General features: G+C 54.7%; 1 protein-coding gene across 1 annotated transcript; it reads right to left on the bottom strand.

Annotated features, from left to right (window-relative positions):
- Positions 1-11,698: 11,698 nt before the first annotated feature.
- On the bottom strand, positions 11,699-13,483 carry LOC308221450 (homeobox protein SIX1; the record flags this gene model as incomplete). The annotated part of the gene is made up of 2 exons (XM_080618446.1): positions 11,699-11,987; positions 12,924-13,483. 2 exons carry the CDS (start codon positions 13,481-13,483, stop codon positions 11,699-11,701), a joined length of 849 nt encoding a protein of 282 aa, XP_080474572.1.
- Positions 13,484-14,409: the final 926 nt, after the last annotated feature.

The raw sequence follows: 14,409 nt of genomic DNA, 5'->3' as shown, positions 1-14,409 counted from the left end.
GGAGATTTTCATGGCAAGTATCTGGTTTCCTCCAAACTTTTTGTTGTTGTTTCTGAAAGCTGCCCGACCGGTCTGAATCTGGCTTTCACGAGCATTTTTCCCCCTAACGCTTTCAGCAGCTTGGTTCTCCCTGCTCCTTTTTCTTTTATTTTCTTTTTTCTTTTTTTTTTTTTTCTGTCTCCCCCCCCCTCCTTTGGGTTTCTAACCTTTCTTAAAAAACACAAATGGAGGTGATGGTGTCTGTTTTGGGCTTTTCTACAGGGCACAAACTCGCCTCCCTGAGAGATTAATGATAATGGTGGGTGACCCAGGAAGGGATACTTGGCTTTCTGTGCTGATAAAAGCTTGAATGAGAGAGGTGGGACTAGGCAACCTGCTCTGGGCTACGCCTTCTAAAGGACACACAGAAGGAAGCAAGAGGCTGTCCGGGAGATAAGAGAAGATGCTTGCAGAGTGCTTGTGTCCACATGGAGTGATGTGAGAGTGCGAGGACGTCGCCCAGCCCTACGGGCCTATCCCACTCCATCCCTTTGACCTGAAGCTGCCTTTCTCCCTCTGTCTTCTTCGTGCTTGATTTTCTTCAAGCAATTCTGCACTGATCCTTAGGCAGACACGGGTTGCTCCCGGAGTGTCCCCGGCGGATGCCCAAGGAGCCAGCTGGGTCCCCAGCGCACGGCGGAGGTGACAGCAGGTGGCACTGCAGCCCCAGAAATGGGCCGGGAGCTGCTGCCCAGCAAGGACACGCTCACACCCCCATCCATACCCACACTCTCTCCCACCCACATCCACACCCACATCCACACTCCCACCCACAGTCCCACTCCCAGTCCAGGGCTCAGGGAAAGCAGCCCCCCTCCACTCCAGGGTTCACCCCCTTCTATGGGACCCCAACAACCCCCATGATTTCATGCACTATGAAGAAGGGATATTATTCCTAACCCATGCCAGAAGAGGGTGCCTGGGGGAAATCCTGTGCTTAGTGGGGGTTTGGTGCAGTGGTAAGTCCTGGAGCAGAGAAGCTCCCTCCTCACTCTGGGGGGAGATATGACTTACTGCTTGCTATTTGGGGTACAAGAGGCTAAACATGCCTGTTGGTTGCGAACAGGGAAAGCAGGAAGAGGCAAGCATTCCAAGAAGTCAAGGTAGCTCAGACAAAATGAAACCACCAGCTGCTGCATACTGGGGGGAGTTATGGAAGAACATGAGTTGCTGTAAAACTGTGAATGTGAACACAGAATTAAAAACCAAAAAGAAACGTACACCAACATCTTTCAATGAACTATACTGATTTATGCCAGTAAATTCATACCAATCCCTCCAGTTGTGCTAAGAATATAACCAGGGATGTGCCATAGCCTCTATTCCCATCCTATAACCACTCTGAGTTCAGGCTTTATTTTTAGCCCAGCTTCCTCGGAGCCGTGTCTGGTCTGATCTGATCTCTCTGGAGAGATTTATTCCTGCTAAATGCCACTCCTCCTGCTAGAAACTCCCGTTCTCCCCAGTGCTGCTGAAGGAGTTGACCTTGTTGAGCAAATTTGAAAGATAATCTGGTGAAATTTGGAACAAAACTGACAGCCAAATAGAGAAGAGAGACACCTAAAAGTGCATCCCAGGGTGAGATAGACAAGTGGCATTCAGACATCAGAATAGCTGGTTGATGGCCCAAAGGATGTCAGGATTGCTGCAGGAGGAAGGAAAAGAGGGTAATTTTCTTTCTTCCTTTGATTTGGCTGGTGTAGTATTGCCAAGCTCTTTGTGACTTGCTTTCAAGCAGTTTGCTGTGAGCGTTCAGTGTTGGTTAGTGGTGTTTGGTCCCGTGATGTTGTTTCTGGCCAGCAGTTGGTTGAGCTCATGTCTTGTAATTAGTGGGTGGGCTTGAGGAGACCACTGCGGCTTCCGATCTCCCCGGGAAAGGGAGAAAATAAGCAGGATTAAGGAATTTTAGAAAATTACAGGCATTTTCATTTCACATAAGCTTTGCCAGGAACACCAAGCCCTGGAGAAGGATGGCAACCGCAGGATGCGTTGCCCATGGGCAGGACTAAAGGACTTTGTTTCTCATCATGGTCACCCAAATAACGCTCTGTGTGTGCCTGTGTGTGTGTGCACAAATACAGAGTTGTCTGCCCAGCAGTCCACGGGCCAGCTATGGCTGTGGGAACATGGTATCTCTGCAAGATTAAAGGGATATATTCCATCTGCAAACACAGTTTTACACAGATTTCTTTTTCACAGCAGGATTGCTGTAACTGGAGGACTTGGGGGATGCAGAGGGATGTTAAAGCAGGGGAGCACTGGCTCTTGCTCATTTTTAACGAGGCCAATCTGTTGAGGTGACAACACTGTGTCCCGACCAGCCCACCCGGGCTGTCAGACCCCAGTTGAGCTAATCCCCTTCTTGCTCACATGGTTTTTCCTGCAGCAGAAAGAGACTGAAAACCAACCACAAACTCCCCAGGAAAAGGCCAATTGTGAAGCTGCAACAACTGAGCAAGAGCCTTAGGAGAAGACACAGTATTTTTCACTAGTGTCTCTATTTGTCCCTGGTTTAAGGGTCTGTCAGGGGGTTGAGACCCTAGCTCCCCAGCCTGTCTCATCCAATAACCGAGGGGACTTTTCCACTATACACATTCACTCAGCAGCATCTAAAACTGATGAACAGTCAGTACTCGGAGCTAAATGCACAGAATAAATGTAAATGCTGTTTCAGGTGGGCATCCATGCTCCTGCTTCTGTTGCAGGGTGCCAAATCTGACCACCCTGTTCCCACCTCAGAGGAAGAAAGCTCTACTTCCAGCATCACCAAGCAATTCCTTGCTGCTATGTTTCCGAAATAACAAGGTTTTCTCTGGACAGGATTTGATGACAAGTTTTGTCTTGAGAGAAGGACCGATCTGACATTCAGAGCAGAAAGGATCTATCAGCCAGACGCTAAGGCACATGCCCCAAAACATGGCTTTTTGAGCTACAATAGACACAAAATAACAATGCCTACTTTATAACTGCAAACACGTATCTAATCCTGACTTACGAGGCAAGTTGTTCTGCACAATGGCTCTATCAAGTGCATTTATTTCTATATATACGTGTGTATGTGCATGATATGTTTATGTATTCTGTCTCCCATTCAGAGTAGGTATTAATCATATGCTGTTCCACCCAAACAATATTAGAAGTGGCCTATGTCTCTCTGGTGATGACTGCTTCCACCATCACCCATGTGACTCTTGTTTGCAGGCTTGTTGCACCAGAGCTGCCAGCTGCAAGCCCGTGGGCCCTAAAGGAATTTTTGCTAAAAAGGAGCCAGCTTTGGGCAAAAGCCCATTGGTTTTCTACAGCAGGGCTTCAGGCAGCAATCATCACCCCATGGGGACATCTCATCCTGGAGACAGTGCCTTTCGCAGACATCCCTGCTGTGCTGCATGCACCCAGCACAGGAGCAGCGCGCTCCTTCAAGCCAACCAAGGACTTCTCTCTCTTTCTCTCTCTCCCCCTCCTTCTTATTTAGCAAAATAACCCTGCGATTATTTTTCCACATGAAAGTGTCTGCTGTTCAGGTGGACAATCTGACTCCAGCTGAGCCGCCTGGAATCCCTGTGGTTTTGATTTTCAGTGGAGAACAATCTTATCAGCCCAGATTGTACACAGAGATAGGGAGCCTTCGGGTAGGGTTGCATAAGCACAGATTGCCTCAGCTGGGATGAGGAAGGCTCCGCTCACTGTATTTATTTGTTTTCCCCACTGTGGGTTTCAGGTTCTCCTGGTGACCACCATTTCAGCTCTCTTTCCCCACTCATTGTTTGAGCAGCCGAGCCTTCCTCATGGATCACTGGGCAGGAGGTTCAATTTAAATCTGGCCTCAGCCCTTGGCTACTTGCATATTGCCTTGAGAGGTTTCTTGCATATAGGGGATTTTTCCCTCTCCCATTATGGTTATTCTCTGGGCAAGGATGCCATGGCCACCAGTTTGGGATGGATGTGATTCCCCCCTCCCTTGGCACACCTGTTTTGGCCTCTTCCTCTCCTGTCAGCTTCTCTTTCAAATCTGCCAGCTGCGTGGGCACCTTGTCTCCAATTGCAAAGGCAGGATATATGGTTTCCACGGAGGCCATCAGCAAATAGCTGTGACTACGTAACCCTGGCAGAAGAGGAGGAAGAGGACGGAGAGGCATCCTGAGCAAAGCAAAGCCCCAGAATGTCACCCAGAGGAGCACCAAGGGGTGCAGGCTCAGAGACTTGGGCATCTGAGAACAGCACATGCTGCAGTGGGTGTTGACATGGGGGTCCCATCCCATGTCATACAATGCTTCTCTCCCAGGGCAGTCCCCTCACGTGCCACCCAAGGGCACAGGGTGGCAGGGACTGAATGCACCCATGCGACCTCCATGCTGATGATCTGAGATGTCACTGGACCTGGCAGGAAAAGTCACCGTAAAAGTCAGAGCGTGTCTTTTGGAAAATGTTTTATGTTTGGAGTTAACCCTGCAGTGGCATGGGAGCCACCTCGTGTATGTTGAACTCCTTTTGCTGTGGGAAAATCTTGGTCTTGGTCCAGTCCACAGCTTTTGCTCTTTCTGTCTCTTTTTCTCCTGGTTTGGAGAATTTTAAGAAATCTCCCTAGTACTGATGCCTTCAGATCATGTAACATCACCTCTTTTCTTTCTCTAGGACCGATTATTAAATTTAACACATCCGTAAACCAAAAGGGACCACTGTCCAACCAGAACTGGTTGGACATCTGGTGTGCCATTAGCCCAGATCACGCCTACTAAACATCTCCCAGAAATTCATCACAATGTGGGGCATTGATTCTCCTCCTTCTAAAAAGTACACTCCCCTTTTAGGCTTGAATTAGGCCATGAGTGGGTGCAGGGTACGGGGGTGACCAGCTGCTGACCATCCTTACCATGATCATCATGTCTGGTGTCATGGGCTTTGGCCACACGACCATCCCCACCAGCCCAGTACCAAGTTCCCACAGGCTGGTGACAATTGAGCAGGCCAGCAGCACACCCCCAAAGCCCATGTGCTGAAGGTCTCCTCCAGCCCAGGTTCTGCCTGGAGGTGAGGAGCTCAGAGGCAGAGCAGAGGTGGGGTCTTGAGCAAGCAGCCTACAGCTCCCCATCACCATGCTCTTGCTTTGCCTTTGCCCTTGCCTTCCTGGCAGTTTCTTGAACCTCATCCAAGTTACCCTTCAGACCTGGAGGCCTCAGAAACAGATCCCGCACACAAAGGTAATAGATGGAGCTGCTACAGCCCAGGCTGGCAACAGCTTCTTGGCCAACATGTTGCGCTGGGTATGTCTGCCTACTTCATTAGGCACTGTGTCTCCCGGGGACAGCACAGCTCCAGCATCCCCACGTCCTTTGCCTGTACTTTTCCTGCCAAGAAACAATACAGCCTCCCTGCCAAGCACCTCCTGGGCCTTCAGGGATATTCCTCCTGATGCTGTCTCAAGCCTCATCATCTCCCCCTCCCACAGGGGCAGCAGCAATGCATGTCCCAGCCTGAGTTGTCCCAGCAGTATAACACCACCATGTGCTTTTCTTCCCTGTCACCCAACAGACTCCAGACACGATGGGGAGCAGGGCATCCACAGCTCAGCTCCACCACAAAGGGCATGTGGCACAAACCACCAACGGTCCTGTGTGCCAAAGGTTGGAAGCCACCATACCAGGGGCAGAAGTGTCCCCTGCAGCTGGGCACTGCTGAGCCCACACACCATTCCTGGCTCCTGCTCACTTCTGCTCCAGGAGAGGAGTGACACTGGCAAAGCCGTGCTGAGGCAGGCAGAAGGCAGCCTCTGGCTACAGAGAACCGAGCAATCCACGGCCAAGTGGTTGGGCAAGTTCTGTGATTTCTTCATGCGGGCACCTCTGCCCAGCCCCAGAGGGCTCCCAGCTGGTGCTCTCTCCCTCTTGCACACTTTGTCTCCCTGCTTCCCAGCCGGCTATGGGAGATTAGGCATATGAAGATCTTAATTCCCTAAATACATCTCTGATTTGTTTTAGCCTGATGCAGCCCTTCTCTTGGATGAAGCACACACCAAGGCTATGCCCATCCACAGCCATGGTGCTGCCACAGAATCCCTCCCATGCCCACACAGATAGCAGTACGGGTAGCTGTGACACCCAGCACCCCATACAGGGCAGCAGGAGTGGCAGGGGGAGAAGCATCCCTTGGGACTCAGAAGAAGCACTCTGATGGCTTGCAGATGTGATTTCATTTTTCAGTTGTTTCTAATTCACTTGGGTAGTTGGGTTGGGTTTTTTTTAATTCTAGAAAAGAGACAATTTCTTCAGGGAGTGTTAGCCACAAGCCTCATCTGGCATTGTGTTTTAGTCAATTGGTTTTGTCTTGTGTTATTAGGAATAGTGTATTATATAATGATAAGCTGCATTGACTTATTATGGGGACTATAAAGGGAGGCAGCCCTGGGCACGTGGAGCACCAGCCACCAATGCAGGACAGCCACCCCTCCTGCTTCATCATCTGCTTTTACTCTGACCTTCAGCAGGCCTGTCGTCTCCCTGGGTCTCAGTTTCCCCTCATGTAAAACACTTCAGCTATTAGCTCAAAAGCTTTTCCTTCCTTAAGTCAGGAAAAAAATAAAAAAAAAAGATATTTTTTTCCTTTTTCTTCCATCGTAAGAAGCAGATGTGAGGATCTTCTACAACTTTTCTATCACGGCTGAAAGCCATCGGAGTCTGAGCAGGTTTGGGACTGTAGCAAAGCAACCCTGATCCCTGCAGCACCAGGCTGTGGGAGAGAAGCTGAGGCAGGGAATAGGAAGTTGCAGCTCTGCCCATGGAGGCATTTTCCAAAAGCACTGGACAAGTGAAAGCAGGCAAAAGTAATTGAACCAAATCTGCCTCTTTAACCTGATTATTAGGATTGGGATTATATACTTGAGAAAAAGTTCAACCTCTGTTTAAAATCTGGAGAGGTGGGAGCAAATGCTAGAAACCATGAGTGACAAATCCAGCTGGAAGGAAAGACAGGGTGGCAGGGGATGGGGTTCAGCTTGGTGCCGTCTTTCCAGACAGCTTTCAACTGCTGTTGAGGTAAAAGGTGATAATCTCTTGGGAGCCTGGTAATTTGCTCTCTCCATCTGAAGATTAAAGCAAATTTCCATAAATAGAATTATGTCCAAGTCCAGTTGGGAAAGATGACAGTGTCTCAGGTTGCTTTGTATACTTGAGAGGAACCAAAGCTCCTGTAGACCCAGCCTCTGACACCTCTGCTCTTCCCACAGAGCACCTGGTGCCCTCAGAAAACCTGAAGGCTTTGGCCCCAGCAGGAATAGCAAAATCCACCTTTGAAGATGGATTGATGCAACCAGGCTGGCCAAGTACTGCTTTGGCTGTACCTTTATTGCTCCTGATGCTGCTAATGGCATCCATGCGCATCGGGCAGGCTAAAGCACCTCCCTCTGAAGGCAGTGTATGCAAGCACCCAGCCACCGGAAGCATCACCCTACAGTGGGCACTTCCTCAGATGCAAAACCACCAACGAAGAAGCATACTGGCTGGGCAGACAGGGAAGTTTTCCGTCTGTGCCTGTGCAGTGTCCGTGAGCTGCTCTCCAGAGGCAAGCAGGAGTAACTGGGAAGCTCAGAGGTGAAGAGTTATCTCAGGCATGTGCTGTTTTCTTTACAGATCTGCAGAGTCCGAAGCACTTCAATAACAGTTAAACAATTGTTAAATAGCACTTTATCTTCAGGCTGGATAACAGCACAAGCAGCTGCTGGCTGCCTAGTGACAGGCAGCTCAATAAAACCATCTACCCAGGAGGGAGTCTAGATGCTTTGGCCCAGTCCTGCCTGCACTGCACACCCTGCCTCATTCCAGCTGCTGGCATTTCCAAACCTGTGTGCTCAAAATGAAGCCCTGACGTCTGGCTGAGCAGGCCCGGATTGCAAAGTCACAGAGCACAGAGGTCCCCTAACCACATCGCAGCTCCAGGCTCCTGCCATTGCAGCTGGGGATGCACAGGCTTCAGGGAGCCAGGCCTGGAAATACTGTTTAAATCCATTGGCTGAGTGAGCATCCGCTCCTCACCGCGGGCCTCTGTGGAGGATTTGCTAGCACGTGGCCCAGGACGGTGGGGGCTGAAATCAGGACCATTCCTGTCCCTCTGCGGGGCCGGGGAGGCAGCAGGTAAGGGGAGCTGGGCAGGGGCTGAGCAGGCGTGTGGCCCATGCACGGCATGACACTGGCTCAGTGTGACCAAGGAAATGAAATAGGGGGGGGAAGAAGGCCTGGCTTTCTCTCCGGGTGTTTGGTTTTATACACTGCATTTCCTGGTTGGGGAATCTAAGCATAACCCCCACTCCAGGCTGCCCCCAGCATGGAGGTAGGCCGAGAGAAACATGCTGCCCGTCTGCCTCTGCAGGAGGAAGAGGCTCTTATGGTAGAGGTGACCTTTCTAAATCCCTGCTTTGGACAGACATTTCCAATAAATGCTGAAGAAAAGCCTGCCAGTTCCAGCTTTCTCAGCCTGCTCTCCATTTTCCTTCCATCCTCTCCAGGCTGAATTTAATCCGAGAAGGTTCCTTTGAGCTTTTGTGTGTTGCTGGGGGAGATGTGGGCGCACAAGGGATCGCATTACAACTTTCATTTCCTGAAATGTTTGAGGGAACATCCAGGGTTTTATCCACACATCAGGCAAAGTTGAGAGCTCGGATTTCAGGTCTTGTCACTCAGCTGTCACCAAACAAATGAGCCTCTCAGAGCTGGAGACGGAGGGAGCTACCTGCTATTCATGACCCCAAAAGCAGGTGATCACTCATGGGAAAAGCAGGTAGAATTAATCATTCCGCTGTTCTCCATTTCCTCCCCTTTTTTGGCTGACCTGGACACAGTGTGAAATCTGTCCTGGGGGGTGAACAGGAGCGAGGGGGGGATTAACTCCTTCCTGCCGGTAGAAATACAAAGCAGAGCTAGGTGAGAAACAGCCCCAGGCTGCCTCCCCAGGTTGGCTTTGCTGTGAAAAGCTTGCTGCGAGGTCAAGCCTAATCGAGGAGAGCTCAGCAACCTGTGCCTGGCTCAGCTCCAGGGCCTCCCTGCTCCCACCTGCCTTCCCTGGCCCCTTCCCCTGCTGGAGGGGCATTTCCGGGGGGGCCCTCAGCACCCTCCATTCCTCCTTGCCACCATCCGCCTGTTGGCAACCTCATCCTTCTCCCTATGAAGTAAATAGAGAGTCGGGATATGGAAAGGGCTGTACTGAGCTGTCCTGCTCTGCAGCCATCGGGCCTGGCAGCAGTCCCGACCCGCAGTTCTGTGAGGAGTACAGGGAGGGTTTGGGCAAGGGGGACATCCCCTGGCAGCTTCCCACTCAGAAAGTCAGCCCTGCCGTTGCCTGTGAGCAGAAAACGCATCTGCGTTCTTTGCTTTGGAAATAACCTTGATTTGCGAGTCCCTGCTTGGCTTCCTCACTGCTCAGGGCTGGAACCCCTGGCAGTATTTATCCTTCCTCTTCACCGAGTGACTTCGGGAAACAAAAACCAAAACAAAACAAAAAACAAAACCAAACCAAAACAGAACAAACAAAAAAAAAAAAAAAAAGGAAAAAAAAAAACCAACACATCAAGAAAACGGAACTAGAGCTTATGCATCCTCAAGACCCAGACCCCGCAGCTGCTCACCTTAAAAACCTCCCCCTATTCCCTGGGTGGGTGCCCCTTTCTGCCCTAGGGGCCGGGAGCGGCTGCGCGGCTTCGTGGCACATCTGAGGGGCTGGTTGAGGCCCCCACTAAAGGCGACGAGGGTCCTCGGCAGGGCCAGGGCCACGGCCCGGCCTGGCCCTGGGGTCCCTGCGGGACGTGCAGCGGAGTCCGCCTCAGGCTGCCTCCGGGGCTGGGCTGTCGGGGCTGGTGTGGCTGCGCTTGGGGAGAGATCCATGCTCCCATCCCAGAACATCGGGTTTTGTCTCGGCTCCACCCGCGATCGCTGATGGGCACAGACACGCGGATGCGCGTCCACCAGTGTGGCTTGTGCGCCCAAGCGCGGGACTTGCGCCCTCCGCCCTAATCCCTCAGAGCCGCGTTGGATCCTGCCCAGGAGGGCTGGGGGTCCCCCACCGCCCCAGTCGTGCCCCCCTCCCCCCCCCCGGCAAAGGATCGTGGGCGCAGGAAACCCTGCAGGAGCCGGGCTGGGCAACCCGATGGGGCAGGCGGGGCCAGGCCGGAGGGAGCAGCCGGAGCCGAGGAGGGAAGTGGAGAAAACAAATCAGCAGTCCCGTCCCGAAGCGGGGGGGGGGGGGGATCCGCGGAAGGCCCTGGAGCGTGTCCGTGTACCAGGGCCTGAGCGGGAGGGACGCGGAGCGCTCCGGCCTGTCAGGACCCTCCTGCAGAGGGTGACATTTCTCCATGGCCCAAGACCCCGAGAACAAACACGGGAACGACTTAAATAAACACGCACTTAATGATGCGAAACGCTAACAGGGGGGGACCGGCACCGGCTGCACGGCCGCAGCGAGGCCCCGACGGGGCGGGCGACGGGAAGGAGCAGCTCCCTCCCGGCCGTACAACCCCCAGCAAGCGGCTCTGCGGGTGCCCCATCCCCCCTCGGTTAGGAAGGCACCGGCTGCCCCCTCAGCCCCGAAGCGTCCGCTGGGTCGGGGGTAAGGGTAGGCAGAGGGACAGGGGCTCGCTCCGGCAAAGAAAAGCGCAGCCTGGGTGTTCTGCCATCAGCGTTGTTTAATTTAGACTGTTTAGGTACAATAGAAAATAAACCTGAAAGCACATGCGATTTTTGGTAACAAATACTCATCATCCGCGGGCTCTCTGCAAGCCGGAGGGGAAAGCAGAGAACGGGGCCAGGCGGGAGCGGGCAACAGGGAGCTGCCGGGGCGGCCCGAGAAGCACCCGTCCGGGGGGAAGCGGCCGCCAGCTCTTATTATTGTTATTACCCTAATTTTAGCCACATCGATGCATTTCACCACGGATTAGAAAGAAGCCGGGGGTGGCGGGAGCTCGCTCGCTGCCTGCCTCGCCCGGCCGCGTTAAGACATAGGCACTTGGTAAAACCCTAATACTGCAGCTCTCGCCTTTTTCTTTCTTTTTTTTTTTTTTTTTTTTTTTTTTTTTTTGGCTTTTTAGTTTAAACTACATCGAAATCCTTCCGGTAAGGCTAAATATGAAAAATGTAAACGTAACTCCCCGCCCTCCTCCCGCCACAACGCCGGGCTCAGCGCAACGAGTCGCTCCCTCTGCCCCCGGCCCAGCTCACCGCCGGCCCCGCAGGGACACGCCGGGCAGCAGCAGGGATGCGGCGGCCGCCCCGACCTCTCCGCGCTCGCTGAGCTGGGATTTGTTTGAGTGGAATCGGATCCAGCTGGGGTTGGGTTTGCTTTTTCCTCCTTTTTTTTTTTTCTCCTCTCTCTTTTTTGTAATTCCCGTTGGGACCAGCTGGGTTGAACTCGAAGGGCTGAGGGTTTCTGCTGCTCCCTGCGTTTGGCTACCCGGAAAAAAAATAAAAAAATAAAAAAAACCAATCATGGTGATGATAGTGGGAGACACTGTGAGGGAACTGGACCAGGAGCCGACATGGGGTTGTATGAAAAGAGCCGAGAGTCCCGTCAAGAAGCAGCGGGTGAGCTGTAAACTCGGGTGCTGTCCTCTATGTACAACCCAGAACCTCTGTCCCCGAGCAGAACCGCCGCTCCCGACCCTCTGCCAGCCCGCCGCGGGCCTTTAGGATCCCAGATCCACCAGGCTGGACGTGAGGGGTCCCAGCAGCGAGTCCTGGAGCTGGTGGCCTTGGAGGCTGTGAGGGGTCTGGGATGCCGCCAAGCCGCCCAGGGAGTAGCCGGAGCTCCTGGCGTGGCTGAGGTTCCCCTGCAAGAGCAGGACCGAGTTCTGATCCGGGCTTTGGGGAGGAGAAAACTCTTCCTCGGAGCTGGACATGAGGGGTTTGCTCCCGTCCAGAGGCGAGAGTTGGTTCGGCTTGTTGGTGGCCGCGTTGTTGTTTTCCGTGTTCTCCCTGCAGAAAGGCAAAAAAAAAACCAAACCCACAACGGGGACGTTATGGCGGGCGAGAGGCGCCGGGTATAGGTTCTGGGCTGATGCCCCCAGTAAATCCTTTGAGTTCTATTTCATTGTGACAGCAGATGCCTCTCTCCGGAAAGAAAACAAAAATGTAGAAGAGCCTAATATTTTCATAACGGACCGTCTCAATTTCTTTTTACCCTCCTAGAAATAGGTGTGCACCGCACAGCTCCGTAATTTGGGTGAGGAGGAAAAGTTGGACGGGGGGGGAGTGGGGTGGAATTCTTTCTCTTTTTAACTCAAAATGAAAGTGCGGCCAGGGGACGAACAGGGTGAGGGATTTTCTCTACGAGGCTCGGCGGGGAGGTTGCTGGAGGAGACAAAAAGCGGGGCGCTGCCCTCCCTGGTTGTGGGCTTCGCCGGGCCGAGCCGCCGCTTCGCAAGGAGGCCACCCCGGGCGGCGCCGCCGGGGGTGCCAAGGGTGGTCTCGATACGGAGCGGCGGCTCGGCCCGGCCAGCGCGTCCCCGTCCCGGTCACCCTCCGGTTCCTTCCCTCTCCATCCTGGGACTTCTTTCTCCTCCTCGGGCTTCGGAGTTACCGTGCCCGATTCCCGGCAATACCCGACCGCTTCCTCGGAAGCTCCGGGAATGCATCATTCTCGGTTTACTCCGGGCGGCAGGCAAGCAAACAAAGACCGCGGAGCGGCCTGGAGAGGCCGGTGAGGGACTTGCTGCTCCCTCCGGGCAGGTGGGAAGGGGGGTCCGGTGAATCCCGGGTGGAAAACCCACTTGGGTTCCCGCGAAACGACAAAACGCAGGGCGGTTTGGGGCGGGGGGGTGTAGAGATGGATTTGGGGGAGTGAGTTATTTTTGTTCGGGGGAGCGGGGAGAAAAGGGGGGGAGGGAGGGGATGCGGGGGGGTGGCACGTACCTTTCCTTCGCCTCCGCCGCTCGGTCCCGCTGCCTCCGGTTCTTGAACCAGTTGCTGACCTGGGTGGTGGTGAGACCGGTGGCTTCTGCCAACTCCCTCTTCTCCCGGGGGGACGGGTAGGGGTTGTGGGCGTACCATTCCCGCAGCACTCCCCGGGATTTCTCCTTGAAGCAGTAGCTGGTTTCCTCGCCGTCCCAGATGGTGCGGGGCAAAGGGAATTTTCGGCGGACGCGGTATTTGCCGACGGCGCCCAAGGGTCTGCCCCGCAGTTTCTCGGCTTCCACGTAGTGAGCCTTCAGCCAGAGCTGCTGGAGCTTGGGGTGGTTGTGTGGCGAGAACTGATGGCTCTCCAGGATCTTGTAGAGCTCGCGGAAGTTGCCGCGGTGAAAGGCCACCACCGCCTTGGCCTTTAGGACGCTCTCGTTCTTGTGCAGGTGGTCGCAGGCCGGCAGCGACCAGAGGAACCGGCCCAATCTCTCCAGGTTCCCCCCTTGCTGCAGCACCTCGCAGACGCAGGCGACCTGCTCCTGAGTGAAGCCAAACGACGGCAGCATCGACATGGCCGGGCACGGCGGCGGCAGGAGAAGGAGGAGGTGGCTGCAGGCACCCCGCGGGAGCGCGGCTGCGGAGGGGCGTGGGGAAGCCGCCCGCCGGACCCGGGCCCTGTCCTGGTCGCGGCCCCAGAGCGGGGAGGCGCGGCAACAGCCAGGTCTGGCGGGCGAGCGGGGATGCTCGTCGCGCGCCGGGGGGACTTTGTCCCGGCTCCGCAGCCGCCGCGCTTAAAGCGCCCGAGCCCCCGCGCCGCGCTGATTGGGCGCTCGCGGCTCGGCCCCCGCCGTGGCGGGCCTGGCCCGACCCGGCCCGGCCCAGCCCAGCCCAGCCCAGCCCCCCCCAAGCCTAGCCCGACCCGGCCCGGCGGGCAGAGCCTCGGCATGGGCGGGCGGAGCCTCGCGGCGAGAACCCGGCCCCGGCAGCCGCGGCTGCGCTTCTCGCCGCCGCCTCTGCGCGGGTGCGGCTCCTGCCCTGTAGGCGGAGCAGGGGGAGCCCCGCTGCCCGCGCCCCCGGGCGCACCTCGGGGAAGCCGCTGCCGGCAGATTTTGAGCTTCTTTCCCCAGCTTTATCGCCCCCCCCGCCCTCCTCAGCCCGCTCCCGTCCCTTGCCAAGCCGTCCCGTAGTTAATTACCATAATGTTGGGTTGAATAAATAATGTTTTAGTGAGGAGCTGGGTGATGCGCGGGGCCCATGTGCCCCCTCCCCCTCCCGTGCGGCTCTCCTGGCCCCGCTCGGCCCTGGGGGAACTCGGGGGGGGCCCCGCGGAGGCTCCCCCCACGGAAACAGAGCAGGCAGCAGAGCTGCACGGGCCGGCAGCGCTTCAATTAGTCTAATCCTCATTTGCACACCTCGCTCAAAGCAATTATATAAAAAAATTAGAAAACAATTACGCTCCCTAAACAAAGATAATCCATTGTCGGTAGCAGGGATGGGC

The sequence above is a fragment of the Psittacula echo genome (assembly GCF_963264785.1).
Source record: "Psittacula echo genome assembly, chromosome: 5".
Lineage (NCBI taxonomy): Eukaryota > Metazoa > Chordata > Aves > Psittaciformes > Psittacidae > Psittacula > Psittacula echo.
This window is presented reverse-complemented; position numbering and strand designations above follow the sequence as displayed.